This window comes from Penicillium canariense (genome assembly GCF_028826845.1).
Source record: "Penicillium canariense strain IBT 26290 chromosome Unknown utg000006l_segment0_segment0, whole genome shotgun sequence".
In the NCBI taxonomy this organism is placed as follows: domain Eukaryota; kingdom Fungi; phylum Ascomycota; class Eurotiomycetes; order Eurotiales; family Aspergillaceae; genus Penicillium; species Penicillium canariense.
The window spans coordinates 703,207-721,337 of record NW_026622733.1 but is presented as its reverse complement, the minus strand read 5'-3'; the positions used below and the strand labels follow the sequence as shown (position 1 = coordinate 721,337).

The following is an 18,131-nucleotide window of genomic DNA, read 5'->3' as shown; positions in this document are numbered from 1 at the left end:
TGTGTCAGTAGTCGGCTCCGCGACTGATAACCTCTTTGCCCGATTCACGGAGCAGAAAAGTCTAGAATGGTCAGCTGTGACATGACACCGAAATGTGGATTCGCATACATGTTCGAATTGCGCCGAGTAAGAGCCTTCAATGTCCATCAAAGGCTGGTACATTTCGACCACACCTTGTGAAACCAGGTTGTTCATCTGTTATGGTCAGCACACAAGTCAATTGCCAGTACGGGACATGCTTACACCCGCCAGGTATCGCTCAACGCCGAGCCTCTCGAGATATCGGCGGCAGAAGACGAGAGTGCCGAAGTTCTCATTGATCTTCTGATAGAGAGACCGGGCAGAAGCCAGGTGCGACGTAATCCTTTTCGGCGCATCCAGGTCTTTTCCATAACCGTACACGCCAGGCTGATGGGAATGTTAGTCTCGCTTTCTTCGGATATCCATTGAATGGGCAAGCACTCACACCATCGATTGTCATTCCTCTCCCCGTTGACCCAAATGTCTCACAGGCGAAGATCTCCCCTTCTTCCATCTTAGTCTGATCCTTGGTCTTGACGAATGGAATTGATTTGCCGCCGTGGATCTGATATTGCTTGATATTGTGGCCACTGAGATTTCGAACGGGCTTCACCGGGAAGGTCTTTCCATTGATCTCAACCTCGTAGCTTTCCATGGTCTCCTGGATAGCGGCGCTAACATCGCTGATGCGGACGTCAATTCCAGAGTTCTAGGAACCGTAAGTACCCATTCGACATGCGGCAAATCGATCCTTTTTCTTACCTTGATGCCAGTATTTGTTGCATCCTTGACGGCCGCAAGCAGATTGTCATGGCATGGATCAAACGACATAGTAAACGCACTGTCAACAATCCAGCCATTGATATGAACACCAAAGTCGACCTTCATGACGTCGCTGGATTGCAAAATGATCTCCTTCTGTCCAGGATTGGGTGTGTAGTGCGCAACGCAATGGTTCAGCGCTAGTCCCGTTGGGAATCCCAGGCCCGAAACCAGGCCAGCTCCAGGCTCGAGACCATCATTGCCTAGCAAGGCTCTCACGCCATCATCAATCCCCTCGGCGATCTCTGTGAGGGTCTTGCCCGGGCGAGCAAATTCCTGGGTCCATCGCCGGACCTGACGGTGCACTTCAGCCGCCTTTCGATAGTCATTTAAGAGGCTGTCATCTTCAAGATGCGTGCGCCCTTGGTATCGAATTTCCTCGGCAGTGGTGCGAGCGGTGTTCTCCACTGGTGCATAACTCTGTATTTCTCCAACTGGGTACTGGCCAGGAGGGAACAATTCACTCAACGGAATCCGCGGGGGAGATGACTGGGTCAATGACGAAGCCTTCTTCTTTGACTTCTTTCGCTTTTTGTTCTTTTTCTTGGAAGTAGTTTCCGATCCTGGTTGGCCGGTTAGCGACAAGGGAGCAGCGCAGGCCCCGTTGTCAGCATCGCCGTCGTCATCTCCGCCGTCATCTCCAAGGCTGCCGTCACCATCGCGGGACAGATGGGCTCCGCGTGGCTCTCCGCCGGTGGCATTTGCTGGCGAGCTCGGGGGCTCATCTGCTGAGAATAAGCATTCGTCAGAAGCAGGTTATTGGCCGCTTCGTGGTCAGGCTTCTACGTACTACCGCCATTTCGGCCTTCGTTCTCGGGTGTTTTGGAGCCCATCTCGACATGAAGAGCTAGAGCTGCAATAAATGTTGATGGATGACAAGACGTACTGGAGAAAACCTGCTGCCGTTTGAGTGTCGCGTGTGGCGCCAAAGGCGGTGTAGTGCCAGGCCGAGGCCCGTTTGGAGACCCACGGAGGCCAATGTAACCATGGAGGAGACAATCGATTGTCTCGCTCATGCGGGAAGTCCCAATCCCAAAAGGCTCGGCTTAGTGGCTAGCAAACGAAGAGAGAAAAAAAGATAGTCGCCAGTGAAGGAATTACCGCCACTAGGAAAGCAAAGTTTCTCTCAGAAAGTCGACGAGTAGACGTAGATTCAATTCCATCTAAGCTACAAGTATGAACACAAATAACGCGCGACAAGTTGAGCCTTCTACCACGTTTCAGAAACGCATAGATAGATACCGACGTAATTGAATAATTTTTCATTGAAATGAAAAGTGGGTCCTCTATAATTTAGCACCGTCAGCGAAGTCCGTATAGTACCGCGTCATATCATGCCGCAGAACTTCTAGACCCTATTTTCAAAATTAGCAGTTATTCACGAAAGTAAGCTTGAACGGAGCAATCAGACTCACCAATGCCAACTCCTTTGCCAGTTCTTCGTCAGACTCCGCTTTAAGGAGCATCTGGAAAAACTCGTCATTTTCACGCGCGCTGTCTGGATCCTGGTCGTGCAGCCTGCGGAAATTATCACGAGACATGGGATCAATTATTTCGGTCCAGATACGTTTCCGGACCGCACTATAAATATCCAAAATGCTTTCATCTGCAAGACCGTTATGAATACCTATCAGCGAGTCGTAGAGACAGCCCACATCGGCGATGCCGCCGGTCAGACCCAGCCCTCCGCTTCCATCAAGTCAGCGCCCGGTCTAGTGTTTTCCAAGGGTATTGAAACTCACAACGGGTTACAAAGATGAGCTGCATCCGCTGCCAAGAGAATTCTCCCTACACGAAAATCTGGGGCGCACCGCTGCTGCAGCTTATAGGGGCTTATGTTGGTGATCTTGTAATCGCCTGGCTTGGGATTCCCGGGAAGGATCTCCGCATATCGTTGTGGCTGGCGTGCAATATATTCCTCCCTAGTGAGCCCAGGAGTATCACCGTAGGATACTCGATACAATCCATCTGTGGTGATGCGCGCTGCCATGTACCAGTTTTTGGGATGAACAATGAAGTTGCTATCCCAGTAGCCATAGCGACTGAAATCGTAGTATACCTAAGTCTGGCAATTAGCAGCCCTTCATCTGTCTAACTGGGTGAAAGCCACAATGACCGACATTCGTAGCAATGATCTGTGCGTTCAGAGTCTCTCCAGGGAACTCGGGGCCGAACAACTCCCGTCGCACTGTGCTGCTAGCTCCATCGCAACCAATTACATAGTCTGCTGCAGACCGCGTGGTGCCGTTTGGTGTTTCAACGTCTACCCACGCTTTGTCTTGGTCCTGGCCAATGCGCGCGACGCGATGTGACCATTTGACCGTTGCTGTGGGCTGTTTCTGGATATGCTCGTATAATACCTTCCCTAGTCGGTCGAGAGGAAGCACGACCATACTGTAGGGATAATCCGCCGGTAGCACATCGTGTTTCATACCCGCGATGAATGTGGTATCCATTTTCCTCCAGGCAAAACTCTTACACTGAATACCCACTGCTTTTACCTCATCGAGAACTCCGGCTCGCGCCAGTTCGTAGGCTGCAGGTGTTGCATAGTGAGCTGCACGAGGCTGCTCATCGAGGTATGCACCGGCATCGAGGAATTCGACTTCAATTCCCTGTTTGGCGAGCAGAAGACCGAGAATCAGGCCCGAGGGCCCGGCGCCAACGATAATCACCTAAAAGAGAATTCAATAAAGTCACTGACGAAAATACCCGGCCGGGTGGGGATACCTTTTTGATGGCCATTGTTTTAACAGCTAAACTGGAAGACTGCACTGCCGACGTGCCCGAGGGGAATTTATGAATGCATGGAAAAGAAACACTCTGAGAAAGCTGCCCATATCCTGGGGCCAATCTGACTTGTGGATCACGAAGCCCCAACACCAAGACAGTGACCCCTTTTCCCCCGCCTCGTGGGGCTATTCCACTTGGTCAACTGCATGCCCGCCTACGCCGCCAAGATCAAAGCGTAAATGGCAGTGTTGCGGGGAAACCTCCAGACGACGAGCAGTGCGCTGCGGGGCGCCAGCCGGGGTAATTCCGGGGGTGCGGAGGATCACCGTTCTGTTCAAGGCGTCAAATTGGAACAGCCCAATGGATTGTACTATCCTTGAAGTTCATTTTTCACCAAAGAAACTTCTGTTGGAAGTCGAGGGAGGGTGCTCCCTCCCAGGAACTGGTGATCTTCTCTGCGGCATTTCCATCTGCATGCATCGATGCATTGGCTGCTGCATCGGCACCTGTAGCCTCATTGGACTCATCTCTATTTGGATCAAGATCAATCTGAGTCTCTGAATGAAGCAATGAGTGCCCTTGGATCCGGTGAAACGCAATCGGCGAAGACAGTGTTTCAAGCCCGCAGTGAGATCCAGGTATTCCAGAGACCCGACCATTAGTGCCCGAAACTTGCCTGTCCGTCTCTTCGAATGCTGCATGTTTCCTCTTTCGACTATCTTGAGGGGCTGGATGAATGGCAGAACGATCGGCATCAACGACCCGTCGCTTAGAGCCACTCGTCTCTGGGCCGATGCAGACGTGCTGCCATTGTCGGATGTTGTCCGCCGTGTCGAGGGGGAATTGTGGCCAGTGTTCGATTCCTTGCTTCTCAAGTCTTGCGAGTGGCGTATATCCATGAGGGCTGTCTTGTTTGAAAGATGCGTCATCGGGGAATGCATCCAACAATTGCGAGTCCGAGACTTGTGCGAGCAATTTCAAGAAGGCGTTCTCCGTCACCTGCAGCCGATGCTCCAAGGCTTCAATGTATCCTTTGGCAGGTCCCCTGAAAGGCATAGTCAGCTCCTGAGCGTCTCGCCTCGCACTAAGAGGCAGTCCCCACGTACCGCCTGAGTTGCTCTGGCCAGTTGCAAGGGCGATTGTACTCCAAGCACTGTCGACAAACCGGACTTTATCATTCAAGAGGCGCCGTTAGATCTAACTTACTCTATAAGGTACTGCCTGGAATAATCGATAGTCTTACTTCTCCCCACTGCACTAAAATAGATTCCGAATGCGTTAGCGACAGGCCAAAATGCCTGTGGACCAAGACAGCGTACCTTCTGCTTCCTCGACCGACAAGCATTGCAGGCCATCGTAATTCTAGACGGCTTTTTCTCCTTCATTTTCGCCATTTTTTCGCCAAAGTTGGGAGCGTGAAATTGGAAGAAAGGAAGAAGGAAATCGGCGAAAGCGGGGAATAAAACCGCCTAAAAGTTCTGCCGATGAGGTGTACAGCCTCCGGCAGTGCCCAATGATCTCGTTGGCCAGAAAAATGTATATATATGTTCATTCAAGAGGCCAGATTCCCCTTCTTCATTGAATCCTCGGTCTACTTGGATACCAGTTACAAGTGCATTTCCTCGTGGTTGTGATAATTCCAGATGGCTCCGTCGTACAAGATTGCCTCCATTCCCGGAGACGGCATCGGGCCCGAGGTCGTCAGCGCCACCATTCAGGTGGTCGAGAAACTGGCAAAGACGTTGGGAGCATTTCAAATTGAATTTACCCATATCCCGTGGGGAACCGCGTACTACAAGGAAACCGGACGATATTTGTCGGAAGATGCACTTGACACTCTTCGCAAATTCGATGCAGGGATCTTCGGTGCGGTGGGTGCTCCAGGTACGCTGCACAATCATTCCACTTATTAACCGCACATTGTCTAACTTTGCTCCAGACGTACCGGACCATATCTCTTTGTGGGGCCTTCTCCTTGCCATTCGAGGCCCTCTGCAACTATATGCCAATGTCCGACCGGTGCGGACTTTCCCTGGAACCAAATGCCCTCTCAACACAGCAACTGAGGGAATCGATTGGATGTTGGTTCGTGAGAACTCCGAAGGCGAGTACTCGGGCCAAGGAGGCCGATCGCATGTGGGACAGCCGTGGGAGGCAGCCACAGAGGTGGCCATGTTCACCCGTGTCGGTATTGAACGCATCATGCGATTTGCGTTCGAGACGGCGCGGTCACGGCCTCGGAAGTTGTTGACTGTGGTGACGAAGAGCAACTCCATGCGTAATGGCATGGTTCTCTGGGATGAGGTTGCGGCTTCTGTCGCCCAGGACTTTCCCGATGTCACCTGGGATAAAATGCTGGTGGACGCAATGACGGTGCGCATGGTGACCAAGCCGCAGTCCATTGACACCATTGTCGGCACCAACTTGCATATGGATATCCTATCCGATCTGGCTGCGGCCCTGGCTGGATCGATTGGTGTCGCGCCATCGAGTAATCTGGATCCCACCCGTAAGAACCCATCTCTGTTCGAGCCTGTGCATGGCAGTGCATTCGACATTACTGGCAAGGGTGTCGCGAACCCGGTCGCGACTTTCTGGTCGGCTGCAGAAATGCTCAAGTGGATTGGCGAGAAGAATGCGGCTGACAAGCTGATGACTTGTGTGGAGAACGTATGTGCGGCGGGCATCTTGACACCAGATCTGGGCGGCACCTCGAGCACGCAGGAAGTGGTGGACGCGGTATGTGTCGAGATTGGCAAGATCAAAGCGTGAGACGCTTGAGACCATGGGAAAATCTACCTGGGGGGTGAATGGACAACAAAAGGAAAGGATATTCTCAATAGCTGGACTTCTTTTACTCACCATTGCCTCTTATACCTTTGAAAGATATAAATAAATACCTGAAGAAAGACCCACCCAAACCATCCCCGGACAATGGGCCACTGGATATACAAAGAACTGATTCAGGACAGTGTACAGCCCGTGTTTTGTCTCCGAACAGTACATTTAGGCGGCCTCATCCCCCTCCCTTCATACCGGTCTCACCACAAAAGGCACTTGGAATACTCAATAACACTTGAGATTCAGTTTACCCAAGCTTGTCAGTCTGTCAACCTTGAAGTCTTAACGTCTCGAACCGCAACATGCAAGTCCCCGGGAGCAAACCTCTAACCCGTGCTCTTTTGGAAGCGTGCAAAAGTTTGGAGGCTAATACTGATGCGAAGCATGGGGTGATGGACGCTCTTGATACTCACATAGCTAGGTGGGTGTATGACCACAGTGAAGCTACGAAGGCGGAACACACACCGAAGCTACCTGATGAACGTGATAGCAAGGAACTAGCTTACGATGGTCCCAATAAACGCTGGGTGAATGTGAAACTCGATCCTGAAAGGGACAGCCACCTGACGCCCTACCGACTGCTGCAGAAAATGCGGTCTGCCATTCGGGACCAGCTTGCGACTATCACCAAAAATCCCAAGTGCACAGGGGAGCCTTTCTGGGTCTCTATCGAGGTGGTTGGTGGCTTTACGGACAATGAGGCAGTTCATGGAGCAGCAGAACAAATTGTTTTGTCTTGGATGAGGCGTGTGCACGCCGAAGGGCTGCCTTTCGACCACCGAGCTGTGTTCCGGAAAATTCATAGTGACAAATCAATCCTACACTAGTATGCTCTGCCGATTCCCCCTCCTCATAATCCTATGCAGTGATATGGTACAGATGAGTGGGAATAGAAAGGAGGAATTAGGCACATCAATTATTCCCCTTTGCTTATCTATAGGTTTTCAATTGCGTTTCATGTTATGCAACTGAAGAGCTCTTGTTTTTCAAACTTGTGTCTTTCTTGATACTAACATATAAGGTGTGAAAAGTAAGTGCCATTGCCAGATAGATACCTACTCAATGGGCATATCTAGAAACTGGGATATCGTTGCCCAACTATATCAAGTAACGAATCAAAATCCGCCCCACCAAGTAGATCGACCATGTTCAAATCAAAGCTCGGGCCTAGGGTTGAATAGTTTGGAGTTGTATCTTGAAAATCCAGTGTCTGGGATGGTGGAGTTTCGGCCGGTAAAGGTTCCTCATTGAAGTTGGTCGAATGCTGAGACCTTACTGATACCGGATCAAATCCAGGTCCCCTGTGGCCATACCCTGAGTTTTCGATTGTTTCCGCCATGATAGGGCGTGGCCGGTCTGCTGGGATTGTAGAGTGGCTGTGAGACTTTCTTTTTGATTGCACATTTAGATCAGACGTGTCCAAGAAATCATTTTCTCTCTCCATGTTTCTCAGAGCATAGGCGTGCGACGTGGCTGCCGCATCCGGGTTGATTTCCATCTGCTTGATCTTGGCAGATAGCACTGACAAGGTCATACAACAGTGCCTGGCAGTCTCCCATTGCGTAGACATACGCCGTAAAAACGACGAACACTCGTCAATTTCCCTGAGGAGACTTAGCATTCCGGGATACAATCCATCTTAGCATAATGGCTGGACTTACTGCAACCCCTTTGTAAGAACATACTGCTTGAGCTGACAAGAAAAGGCTAGCACTAGCCCTGACATCCAAGCAGCTGACAGGAATCCCGGCCAGAAAAAGGCTTGCTGGCGATCCACCTGCGTCCTTAACGCCGCAAGAATCGCCCGGGCCGCGCTAATGCATGTCTGCAGCCCAGAACAAAATTCTGCTGTTGCAGGGTCCAATGAAAGTGATGGTCGGTGGATAATCAAGATAAGGTGCTGATACAAGACGGTAAAGAATGGCCCGAAATCAAAAGGGCTGTCGGTATCTGAGGAAGCCGCCTCCTTGTTGGCAACTGCCGACTGTCCTTGAAGGTCGAGAGGAAGGCTATTCCACCACTTGTGAACATCTGTTACCAAGAATAGTACTGCGCTTCGACGAATTGAACGAACTAGGATAGACTTGTGGAATAGCTCCAGAGCCCGGCCAGTGAGTGTGCCGGAGGCAACGTAGCTGGCCAGGACACTTTCTTTCAGGCAGTGTTCCGCCTCATCACTCTTATGGCTGGTGGCAACCAGACCATGGCAGTGCTCGGTATTATCACTGCATCCAATGAGATGCTCAGGCTCAAAGTCAGCAGTTGTTGAACCCGAAGTAGACCGTTTCGCAGACAAATTCTTCCCGCACGCCGGGAAGTGCATCTCCGGCGCTGCAGGCAAGCAGACATCGATATCCGAATCTTGAATACCGAGTGGCAGGCCAAGGGCCTGACTCAGGTACCGATCGATAGCATACGCACACCAGAAAATCCGCTTCCGTAATTGGCGATCATGCGACGAGAGCTGGGCATAGCGGAACGGACAACGATGCAATCCAGCATGAAGCATAGAGCGCAGAACACACCCGCCAAACGTTGACGCCAGTCTGAGCGACATGGTTGCCACAAGATAGACCTGAACAGCGAGGAGTGCTTGTAGAGAGGCGATATCGTGCCGTGTTGAGAAATTCCCTAGTAAAGCAGTCATGCTGCCCGGGGAGTGGATTCGGCATTCGGGCGAGAGCTCCAAATCAGGACGGAGAAAGGCTCCGAGGTTAAATATACATTGAAAAATCACCGTCCAACAGGTTCTTCGGTGGTCTGGGCTGGTGTCCTCGCTCGACGGTTCTTCCAGCGTGCTCGAATAGAAGCTCTCCATCGCCTGCAAGAAGGTGGGACCGTGCAGGAACGGGAAGAGAGGATGCCAGACTTTGAAGTAGGCCATCATAAGCTCCTTTGCTAGGTCCAATGGCGGCGCATTGCCTAGATAGGCTGCAACTTCAGTGCTATACTCCCATTGGGAGGGTGACTCCCCCTGCTCTCGGCGAGGAGGCGGAATTCGCTCTGGAAGGTGTAGCGCGCCGTCTCTTCAGCCTTGGTGAGTCCTCGGCCCCTACCAGCGTATCTTCGGCAGTAGGGAACTCTGTCTCTAAGGATCTAGATGTATCAAGGCCGTTTGAAAAGGCCCGCTTGACAGTGTTGATGAAGTAGACGCCGCTGGAGCTGCCGACAAACTGGCTGTCCTCATTGGAATGTGCCGTCAACGAGCCGATCTCGGTACCGGGCACATACTCTGGCCGTTCCATCCTGGGCAGATCATTACGATACAACCCATGTGAATTTTGAAGCAACAGCCTCTGACTCAACTAGTTCGCCCGATGTCTCGATGAAAACCGGCCCACGCCGGTCAATCTACGTGCTGAGTAAGCAGCTTGAATCAGACTTCCACTCGGCACGAAGAATTCGATTGATTAATAAGGAAGATTATTTGAAAGCAAAGTGGGCTCATAGCCATCCCATTTCTTGACAGCGCTACGCTGATGAACCAGAGCGCAGCAGCAGAGACCTGTTAAAAGGTCCTTTCGTGCGGAAGACGTAAAACTCTATCTTACATTCGCAGGGGATAAAAATTCAATATACGAGGTAGACACGAAGCAGCAGATCGGTGAACAAGAAGAGAAAGACGTCACAACTCCAACCCGGCAAACGATAACCATCAAGAAAAAAAAATGGAAGGTAGAACATAAATCGCATCCAGCGCCCAATGAGGAGAGGGAAAAATTTTTACCGACCCCCAGATACAGCGCTAAGTCCCCTCAGGCCTCTGAACCCAGGCGGGGAAAGGAAATGGGGGCGTTCCAGGAAGTGTAGAAAGTGTACGAGAGGCAGAAGAGAGAGAAAAAAAATTGGAATCGAATGTCGTGCCGCGTTCACTAAACACCAGTAGGTGACACTGCCTAAGACAGAACTTTTCAAACCGAGGGATATCAGGATTTCGGAGGGGAAGAGCGAGAAATAGGGGTCAATGGTAGAAAGGAAATAAAAAAGAAAAGAAAATTGTCATCAAAACGTGCGTCCAAGCTTTTCCGAGCGGTGCAGAAAGCAACAGCGAGCTGGAGCTTTCGGTCACGATCGTATGCGAGGCGTTCGACCATCGAGACAGGTCACTTAAGACTTGTTCTCCTCCGAGGAAGCCTCCTTAGCGGCCTCCTTGGGCTTGGACTCGCCAGTCGCCTCACCCTCGGTACCCTTGTTCTTCATATACTCATCATAAACGTTGAGGGCCTCGTCAACCTTGGCACGGAGAGCCTCCTCATCATCCAGCCTGGGAGAAGGATTAGCATATAGTACTCCAATCGTCAGAGGTTAGATAGATACTTACAGGCCAAGGAGCTCAGTGTTGTCCATCTCCAAAAGCATACCAGTGATCTTGCCGGCGAGCTCTGGCTGCTGAGCCTGAATCTTGGGGTAGAGAGCCTCACCGAGCATCTGCTTCTGCTGGGCAGGGGGGGCGGAGGTGAGAGCCTGAGAGCTCATGCCGGCGGCGGGAGCGGACTCGTCACGGCCGGGCTGGCCGGCAGGGGCGGGCTGACCACGGCCCTGACCACGGCCCATCTGGCCACCGGGGGGACCACGGAAACCACCGCGCATGCCCTGGCCCATAGGCATACCAGGGACCTGACCACGACCACCAGCGCCGCGGCCGAACTGACCTTGCATAGGGTAGCCCATGTTGTTGGGCATACCACCGGGTACCTGCATTCCCATGGGCATGCCCTGGAAGTTACCGGGAATCTGCTGGTTGGGGCCCATGCCGCGGCCGCCCTGCTGACCGGGGAAGGGGCCGGGGTACTGGCCGGGGCGTCCACCAGGGATGCCAGCCATGACCATACCAGGCTGAGGAGGGAAAGGCATGCCACCACGCTGGGCGCCGGGGATGAAGCCCTGCTGGCCGGGGGGATAGAAGACGGCGGGCTGCATGTAAGGCTGAGGCATACCGGCGGCGGCAGCGGCCTGCTGCTGGCGGATGGTGTTGCGGGCCTGGATGCTGGCCTCAAGCTGGCTGCGGCGGACATCCTTGCGCTGAGCAAGAGCGACGTAGAGGGGCTTGCCGTTAACCATGCGCTGGTTCATCTCGGTGACAGCCTTGGAGGCCTCGTCGGGGCTAGAGAAGCAGACGAAACCGAAGCCCTTGCTCTTGCCAAGAAGCTTCTTCTCACCCATCTCACCCTCCTGCTCCTCCTCACCGTCCTCCTTCTTCTCCTCCTCCTCCTCCTTCTTCTCCTCATCCTCCTTCTTCTCCTCCTCCTTCTCTTCCTTCTCCTCCTCCTTCTCCTCCTCCTCCTTGGCCTCGCCCTCCTTCTCAGAGTCGGGAGAGATGCTGCCATCAGTGGCGGAATCGCGCATGACCTTGGCGGAGGTGATGGTGCCGTAGGGGCTGAAGAGGTCACGCAGCTTCTCGTCGTCGACGTCGTCAGTCAGGTTCTTGACGTACAGGTTAACGCCCTGGTACTTGGAGGCCTTCTCCATACGGGCAGCCTCGTACTGCTTGCGGAGCTCCTCTTCGCGCTCGTGCTTCTTCTGGGCACGGCCAACGTAGAGCTTCTGGGACTTGATGTCCTTGTCATTCATCTCCTCAACGGCGGCCTGCGCGCTCTCGTGGGTGGAGTAGTTGACGAAACCGAAGCCACGGCTCTTGCCCTCCTGGTCGTGGCTCAGAGTAGCGGAGGTGATCTCGCCGAACTGCTCGAACATAACGCGGAACTCATCATCGGAAATCTCCTGGTCGAGGTTCTTGACGTAGATGTTCGTGAAGTTGGCCTTCATCTCCTCGAACTTGCTCTGGCGGTCCTTCTTGGAGATGTGGTGGCCGACGAAGACCTTCTTGTCATTCAGCAGCATGCCATTAACATGCTTGATGGCGTTGTTGGCGGCCTCAGCGGTCTCGTAGTGGACGAAACCGTAGCCCTTGGAGTTGCCGAATTCATCCTGAGCAACCTTGCAGCTCAGAATATTGCCGAAGGCTGCAAAAGTGTCGTGCAGAGCCTTGTTGTCAATGGCGTTGTCCAAGTTCTTGATGAAAACGTTGCCTTGGCCGGTCTTGCGCAGAGCGGGGTCACGCTGCGACCACATGATACGGCAGGGCTTGCCCTTGATGAGGGTGTAGTTGAGATCCTCGAGAGCGCGCTCACCATCAGCAGTGTTGTTGTAGTTCACGTAGGCGTAGCCCAGGGAGCGGCGGGTGACGGCATCACGGCAGACACGGATGGAAGCAACCTGGCCGATGGAAGAAAACAGCTCGTAGAGCATGGCCTCGGTCACGGAGGGGTCGAGCTCGCCGACATAAAGGGAAGCCGAGTGGGGCTGGTTGTTGGCAGCAGCCGCAGCGCCCTCGCCGGTGGTCTCGGGAGCGTCGGCAGCATCCTGGGCACCGTTGGCCTCGGGGGTGCCGTTGACAGGAGCCTCAGCGGCGGGGGGGTTGGTGGCAGCCTCAGCAGACATTTTGGATTTTTTCTGTCTTTACTGTGAAAGTTTAGCAGGGACTCGCCAAGTTTCGCTGTGGGGAGGGGGCGGAAGAGAAAGAATCCACGACGTTCCACTGCAGGCCATGCAGTCCGTTTGGCAAGAACCACCATTTCGTCGATCAGGAAGAGGATCAAGGGAAGCAGTGTGAAAGGGGTATGCGGCTATGGCCATACACAGGGGAGTGATTCCACGAAAACAAAGAGCTCTGGAGGAATTGCACCGATGGGAGCGAAGTCGCGGGCAGGATTAATGGAGATCCCCAGGGACACACAATCCACTGACTGCACAGCGAAGCGAAGGAACGGGGCGGTGATGTGCGTAGAGAGAGATTGAGGGACGCGACCAACCTTGAAAGGGGAAGGAGAAGGCGGTTGAATGAAAATCTTCCACACACCGCACAATGGGGAGGGGTGAGATAAGATAAATGAAAGGGTTTTTCGAGGGGGTTTTTCTGGTTTTTTTTGGGGATTTTTTTTTAGGCTTTCGAAAAAGGTCGAAAGGTAAAAAGACTTCCCTGAGAAAGAGAGGGGGAGTGTAGAAGATCGAGGGATGAAGAAAAAAAAAAAGTGAACCCGCGAAGGCGGCGTTCTGGAAAACTCGGAGGGAAGTGAGAGGGCCGCGCTAGTACCGATGTGGCAGGCGGTGGGTGCTGCTTTAAGGGCTTGTCGTTGAGGTGGGCAGTCACGAGACGGGAAGTATAAAAGAAGACGAAAAGGCAGAACGAACTAGATAGAATGGTTCAGGGGCTAGAAGACAATGAATTAAAATCGGCTATCTAAAAGATGTCACACTTGGTTCTTGAAAGAAGTACACCCTCATCCAACGGCTTCCGGCGGGCACGAGTCTGGCCGAGGCGGCCACGAGGCTAACGCAGTACATCACTATCTAAGGGATTTCCCACATTACGATAACATTCTGCCCTCGGCTGATCTCGTGCACCAATGAACAGCCCGTTATTTGCTCGACGCCAAAGCTATGCACACACGAGTCGCAGATAAATGAGAACTGTGGATCTGCATACAGAGTACGAAAAAAATGAGGCAAAAAAAATATAGAATCAAAAATCGAGATGAGAGCCAGGATGGATAACATCAACTCAAATCAAACCCAGCCCCGGAACTCACCGCATAGAGCAGCTTATTGCGCAGTGTGTCGGCATTAGCGTAGCGGGGCAGTTTGAGGAGATTGACGCAAGTGCTTGTACTCGGAAGTCGCTCCTGATCCTCACTAGAATCCCGGATACTGAAGCGCGGATTGAGATGGCTGAACCCGAGCAGCGGAGCACGCGGTGTCGAGGTCACAAATCGGATCACCTTCTGTCGCTCCTCGTTATTCATCTCATGCATCACCTTCCAAAACAGCTGGACGGTCGGGTGCTCCTCATTGTCATCGCCAATGGTATACACGCCGCCGTACTGTGTGTTCCGCCGGAGATCCTCCACATCGATATCACCGGTCTCGCCGCTCACCAGGGTCTGCAGCTCGGACTGGTTGAACATGGACAGCCAAGCGGGCTGGATGATCTGCCCGAGACCCTGCAGAAAAGCGTTGGTCTGCATGGCAGGCTGCACCTGCAATCGATACCGCGCGATATACGATATGTAAACTAAGCGGTTCTGGTTCGTGACGGGGGTCTTGGAGCCATTGTATCGCAGTTCCTTCGTCACCGTGCGGTTCGCCGACCCAGGCATCGGAATGGTATCAGTCACCGTGAAGTCCAGGGAGAAATCCTCCACGTCACCAGGGTAGTTCTTCAGTTGCAGCTGGAGCAAAGGAATTAGTTAAATGTGCGGTGATAAAATGATGTTACGTAATTACTCACCAGGCCTTGATATAGCCCCTGGTCAAGATCCTTTAGGTCATTCAGGTTGGCCCGGTAGGAGGACTCCTTCATCGCCGATCCAGTGCCACCAGTCAAGGCCCATTTCAGGAGGAAAAACGGCACAAAATTGACGTCAACTAGAATCCCCTCATAGAGACATTTGCCAATTACCCGGCCAAGGAACTCATATCGACGGAGAAGATCACGAATTTGCCCGGTCCATTCAGCACTCGACTCGTTCAGTCCATTCTGACGCAGTTGCTCCTTGCACTGTTCGACAGCTGTGGGGTTAGGATACAGCAAATGCTGATCATTCTCTGCAAACATGCTAAAGCCATCTTCAGTCTTGAATGCCTCGCTGGTGATGCTTGTGAGAAACTCTTTGGTCACCCCCCGCCATCAATGCCAGCCTCCATGGCACCGAATCGATCGATGAAACTGATCTGGATAGGCTCCTTAAGGCCATCCCCCAAGGGATAAAATTGGGCCAGGGCATCATCAAACACATGATCGCGTCGAATTTCGGCTTGATGGCGAGCCAGGACATCCTGAACAGCAGGATGCCCATTGATCATCTGGCCCATGGTAGCCTGAGCTACAGAGGCACGCCAGGAATCCGGATCGACCAGTCCGTGCCGCCGACGGTGCTGGTCATGGTAGATGAATTCGCGAAAGATTTGTACTCGGGTGGTAAATGGAATGAAAAATGGCATGTTTCGAAGAATCTCAAGTCGGGGTGCAATAGCCGCCAGTACTCTACCACGAGCGACCTGCTGCTGATGACGGCGCAAAGACTCTAGGCGGATAGTCTGCTGTGCATGACCGGTACCCGCTAGGCCAACCGGCGTGTTCGTGTCGGCATTCATCAGATCGGTATCATCGGAATCTTCCGCTCGAGCTTGGAATTCATGCCTTCTCTCCTCCTCTCCAACAACAGCGGAGATAAAGCCTTCCATGTCAAATCGACTGGTCATAAGCCAATGATCTTTAGGCAGGAATTTCCGTCGCGAGCTAAAGATGAACCAAATGTGAGTATCAGGCCCCCAATCTTCAATTATTTGACTTACTCTCGTTCATGCAACATTCGTAACAGGCCCGTCACAAGCCCCTTAAAGTACTCGAGAGGAATACCTGTCACCCCAGGAAGATTGTTGTTTTGGGTCTTGGATCCAAGATCCTTCGTGTCGGGAACGGACTCTGAAGGACCGGATGTCTGCTTGGTACTGTTGAAATAGCTGCTCAGATTTACAGCTGTCGATCCCAGTTCTGGCTCAGTCAAGTCAACCGCGTTCCAGTACAGTGTGAAAGCAAGGTTCTTGAGGAACACCGTCATGTCCTTGATATCGCCCAGCGGCAATGCACTTTCCCTGGTCCATGATATCTTGGTGTTGTCGGAGGATGTAAGAGAAGACGTGCTAGAAAAGAATTCATCGTCATCCATAACCTTCAAGACAAAGGTATAAAGCTCAAGGAAGAGAAGTATGGTAGTCCATTCCTGATCACGTTGGTCCTGAGGCAGATCGACAGCTTCCTTCGCTTGCTGCAACAGTGGAAGGACTCTTGTGGAATCGCTGCTGATGATCTGAAAAACGCGACTTGATCTAGATGCGTGCCAGAAATATTTGATAGCCGGTATCTTCGCGTCTGCTTGGCCAGATGCCAGTTCTCCAGATGGAGCCGACCCTAAGTACAGCCACATCCGGATATCATCGCCTCGTCGGGGAAATATTCGCAGTAAATTCAATGCATACTTTGCAAGGACTCTGGCTTCTTTCGCTGCTTCAGAGCTGTCTCTTGTCAAGGTTGTCTGGGGAACTGGAGACGATCGAATACGGGAAAGCAGTCCAGTGACGCTGTTTTGGTTTAAGAGACCGTTGATCTGGTCCTTGATGAAAGGGTGCAAAGGCCGTACGCCTCTGGGAGAGTCCATATCGGTCGAGTCCTCCACCTCTAAGCCCTGCATAAGATACGCAGCCGTTGAAGTCAACAAGTCCGACACGACGGTCACAAACTCCAGCTCTGGGGCATGCGAGCTATTCTGGGTGCCCGAGGTATGTTGTTGGAAGAAAATCAAGTATGCTAACAGCCAAGTGCGCGCCTGCATATCGTCTAGTAGGCCAGATCTTTGTGCGGAAACACTCAGACGACTAGAGACTGCCAGTGCTAGCATTCTGTAATTTATTTGTCCGGCGAGCCCATCCAGTTTGCCCAGGTAGGCCTCGAGACTGGGGATTGTGAGGTACGAAACGGCAAACGATTCGTAAGCAGACATAGTCTCGGAAGTGATTGGTCGGAGAACAGCGAGAACAGCTTCTTTGAGAAGCTCAGGGTTGACCCCTGGCCTGTCTATTCCGTTGCTGTGTTCCGATAGACGCAAGTTCGACATGTTGGTGGTCAAATATGCCATAGTATCGTAATAAGTGTCTGCGAGAGCTGCCATTTGTTTCGGTATCAATCCCGCGAGAAATATCACAGCTCGTAGAAGAGGCTCCACTGCTGTAAGAGGGACAGAATGATTGGAGGCTGAGTGCAGCACATTTAGGACCACTTTGGCAAGCCCTCTGAGAAGGTTGGTCCATTCGCCCTCAGCTGCGATCGTCGGTAGGGTGCGAAACGTTTGTTCGAAGGCATCGACAAAATAGACAAGTCGTAGGACATCTTCACGGCTTCGTGCTGACACAAATTGGACAAGGAGGCGGAGTTGGATCAGGCACTGGTCCGCGGTGGCATACGGTGAAGGACGGTGCGATGCAAGTGCCAGATCATCGGCAGAGCCCTCGATACCTGCCATAAAGCCACTCGCCCCCGCCATTTCTCGCTCGTTGTTATCCCACTCTAACCTCCACAAGCCATATGTAGCTTTTCTGCTGCGATAACCCCGCCACCCTCGCTGGACGACGCGGACGGCATTCTGCTTTTCCCTCTCCCGCTGTCTCTGAAGGCGTTCTTGCTGAGCGATTGCAACCGCACTCTGTGGAGTCGTGGCATGAGGAGTAGTTCGGCCGGGAGAACTGCCCGGAAACGCAGCGAAGGGGTTGTTGGTGCGGCCGCTGAGGTTGACCTGCCTCGGACGCCGAGAGCTGCCGGTGAACGACTGGAACATCGTGGTGTTGGCCTCCAGCCCTAGGGCGCAGAAGAGGTATCGAAGGAAGTGGTCTATGCAAAAGAGAGGCGCTGTAGATGCAAGAAACACATGAGGTGCAAGCCCATAGCGCGCCTCTGGGCAAATGGAAGCGAGCGTGAAGAACTATGACATACGCCGGCTCCGATACGGGCGCATGGCGGTCTTATCGGGTTCGGCACACGTGCCACGCACCGCTTGTCTAATCGTGTGGGTACTGCCACGCTATTGCTACGCACTCGGCAAAGATCCTACGCTGTGCCTGAAAAAAGGTACGAGGCTGACCACAGGCTAAACGCAGGCTCA

At 52.6% G+C, this 18,131-nt stretch overlaps 8 protein-coding genes across 8 annotated transcripts; 2 read left to right on the top strand and 6 right to left on the bottom strand.

Annotated features, from left to right (window-relative positions):
• Window positions 1-4: 4 nt before the first annotated feature.
• N7482_008247 (Methionine aminopeptidase) lies at window positions 5-1,676 on the bottom strand (the record flags this gene model as incomplete). Its single annotated transcript, XM_056690371.1, has 6 exons — window positions 5-61; window positions 109-195; window positions 244-408; window positions 467-730; window positions 784-1,571; window positions 1,634-1,676. The coding sequence occupies 6 exons, from the start codon at window positions 1,674-1,676 to the stop codon at window positions 5-7; spliced, it is 1,404 nt and encodes a 467-aa protein (XP_056540136.1).
• Window positions 1,677-2,129: 453 nt separating this feature from the next.
• Window positions 2,130-3,588, bottom strand: N7482_008246 (FAD-dependent oxidoreductase; the record flags this gene model as incomplete). Its single annotated transcript, XM_056690370.1, has 5 exons — window positions 2,130-2,198; window positions 2,259-2,532; window positions 2,655-2,902; window positions 2,964-3,518; window positions 3,556-3,588. 5 exons carry the CDS (start codon window positions 3,586-3,588, stop codon window positions 2,130-2,132), a joined length of 1,179 nt encoding a protein of 392 aa, XP_056540135.1.
• Window positions 3,589-3,966: 378 nt separating this feature from the next.
• Window positions 3,967-4,632, bottom strand: N7482_008245 (uncharacterized protein; the record flags this gene model as incomplete). The annotated part of the gene is made up of 1 exon (XM_056690369.1): window positions 3,967-4,632. One exon carries the CDS (start codon window positions 4,630-4,632, stop codon window positions 3,967-3,969), a length of 666 nt encoding a protein of 221 aa, XP_056540134.1.
• A 587-nt stretch (window positions 4,633-5,219) lies between these two features.
• On the top strand, window positions 5,220-6,348 carry N7482_008244 (isocitrate/isopropylmalate dehydrogenase family protein; the record flags this gene model as incomplete). The annotated part of the gene is made up of 2 exons (XM_056690368.1): window positions 5,220-5,460; window positions 5,516-6,348. 2 exons carry the CDS (start codon window positions 5,220-5,222, stop codon window positions 6,346-6,348), a joined length of 1,074 nt encoding a protein of 357 aa, XP_056540133.1.
• A 371-nt stretch (window positions 6,349-6,719) lies between these two features.
• Window positions 6,720-7,244, top strand: N7482_008243 (uncharacterized protein; the record flags this gene model as incomplete). Its single annotated transcript, XM_056690367.1, has 1 exon — window positions 6,720-7,244. One exon carries the CDS (start codon window positions 6,720-6,722, stop codon window positions 7,242-7,244), a length of 525 nt encoding a protein of 174 aa, XP_056540132.1.
• Window positions 7,245-7,489: 245 nt separating this feature from the next.
• On the bottom strand, window positions 7,490-9,662 carry N7482_008242 (transcription factor domain-containing protein; the record flags this gene model as incomplete). Its single annotated transcript, XM_056690366.1, is given in 3 exon segments — window positions 7,490-8,021; window positions 8,079-9,367; window positions 9,387-9,662. 3 exon segments carry the CDS (start codon window positions 9,660-9,662, stop codon window positions 7,490-7,492), a joined length of 2,097 nt encoding a protein of 698 aa, XP_056540131.1.
• An 862-nt stretch (window positions 9,663-10,524) lies between these two features.
• pab1 (polyadenylate-binding protein) lies at window positions 10,525-12,858 on the bottom strand (the record flags this gene model as incomplete). The annotated part of the gene is made up of 2 exons (XM_056690365.1): window positions 10,525-10,681; window positions 10,739-12,858. The coding sequence occupies 2 exons, from the start codon at window positions 12,856-12,858 to the stop codon at window positions 10,525-10,527; spliced, it is 2,277 nt and encodes a 758-aa protein (XP_056540130.1).
• A 1,115-nt stretch (window positions 12,859-13,973) lies between these two features.
• On the bottom strand, window positions 13,974-17,807 carry N7482_008240 (HECT-type E3 ubiquitin-protein ligase; the record flags this gene model as incomplete). The annotated part of the gene is made up of 4 exons (XM_056690364.1): window positions 13,974-14,645; window positions 14,705-15,071; window positions 15,095-15,715; window positions 15,772-17,807. The coding sequence occupies 4 exons, from the start codon at window positions 17,805-17,807 to the stop codon at window positions 13,974-13,976; spliced, it is 3,696 nt and encodes a 1,231-aa protein (XP_056540129.1).
• Between the last annotated feature and the right edge of the window lie 324 nt (window positions 17,808-18,131).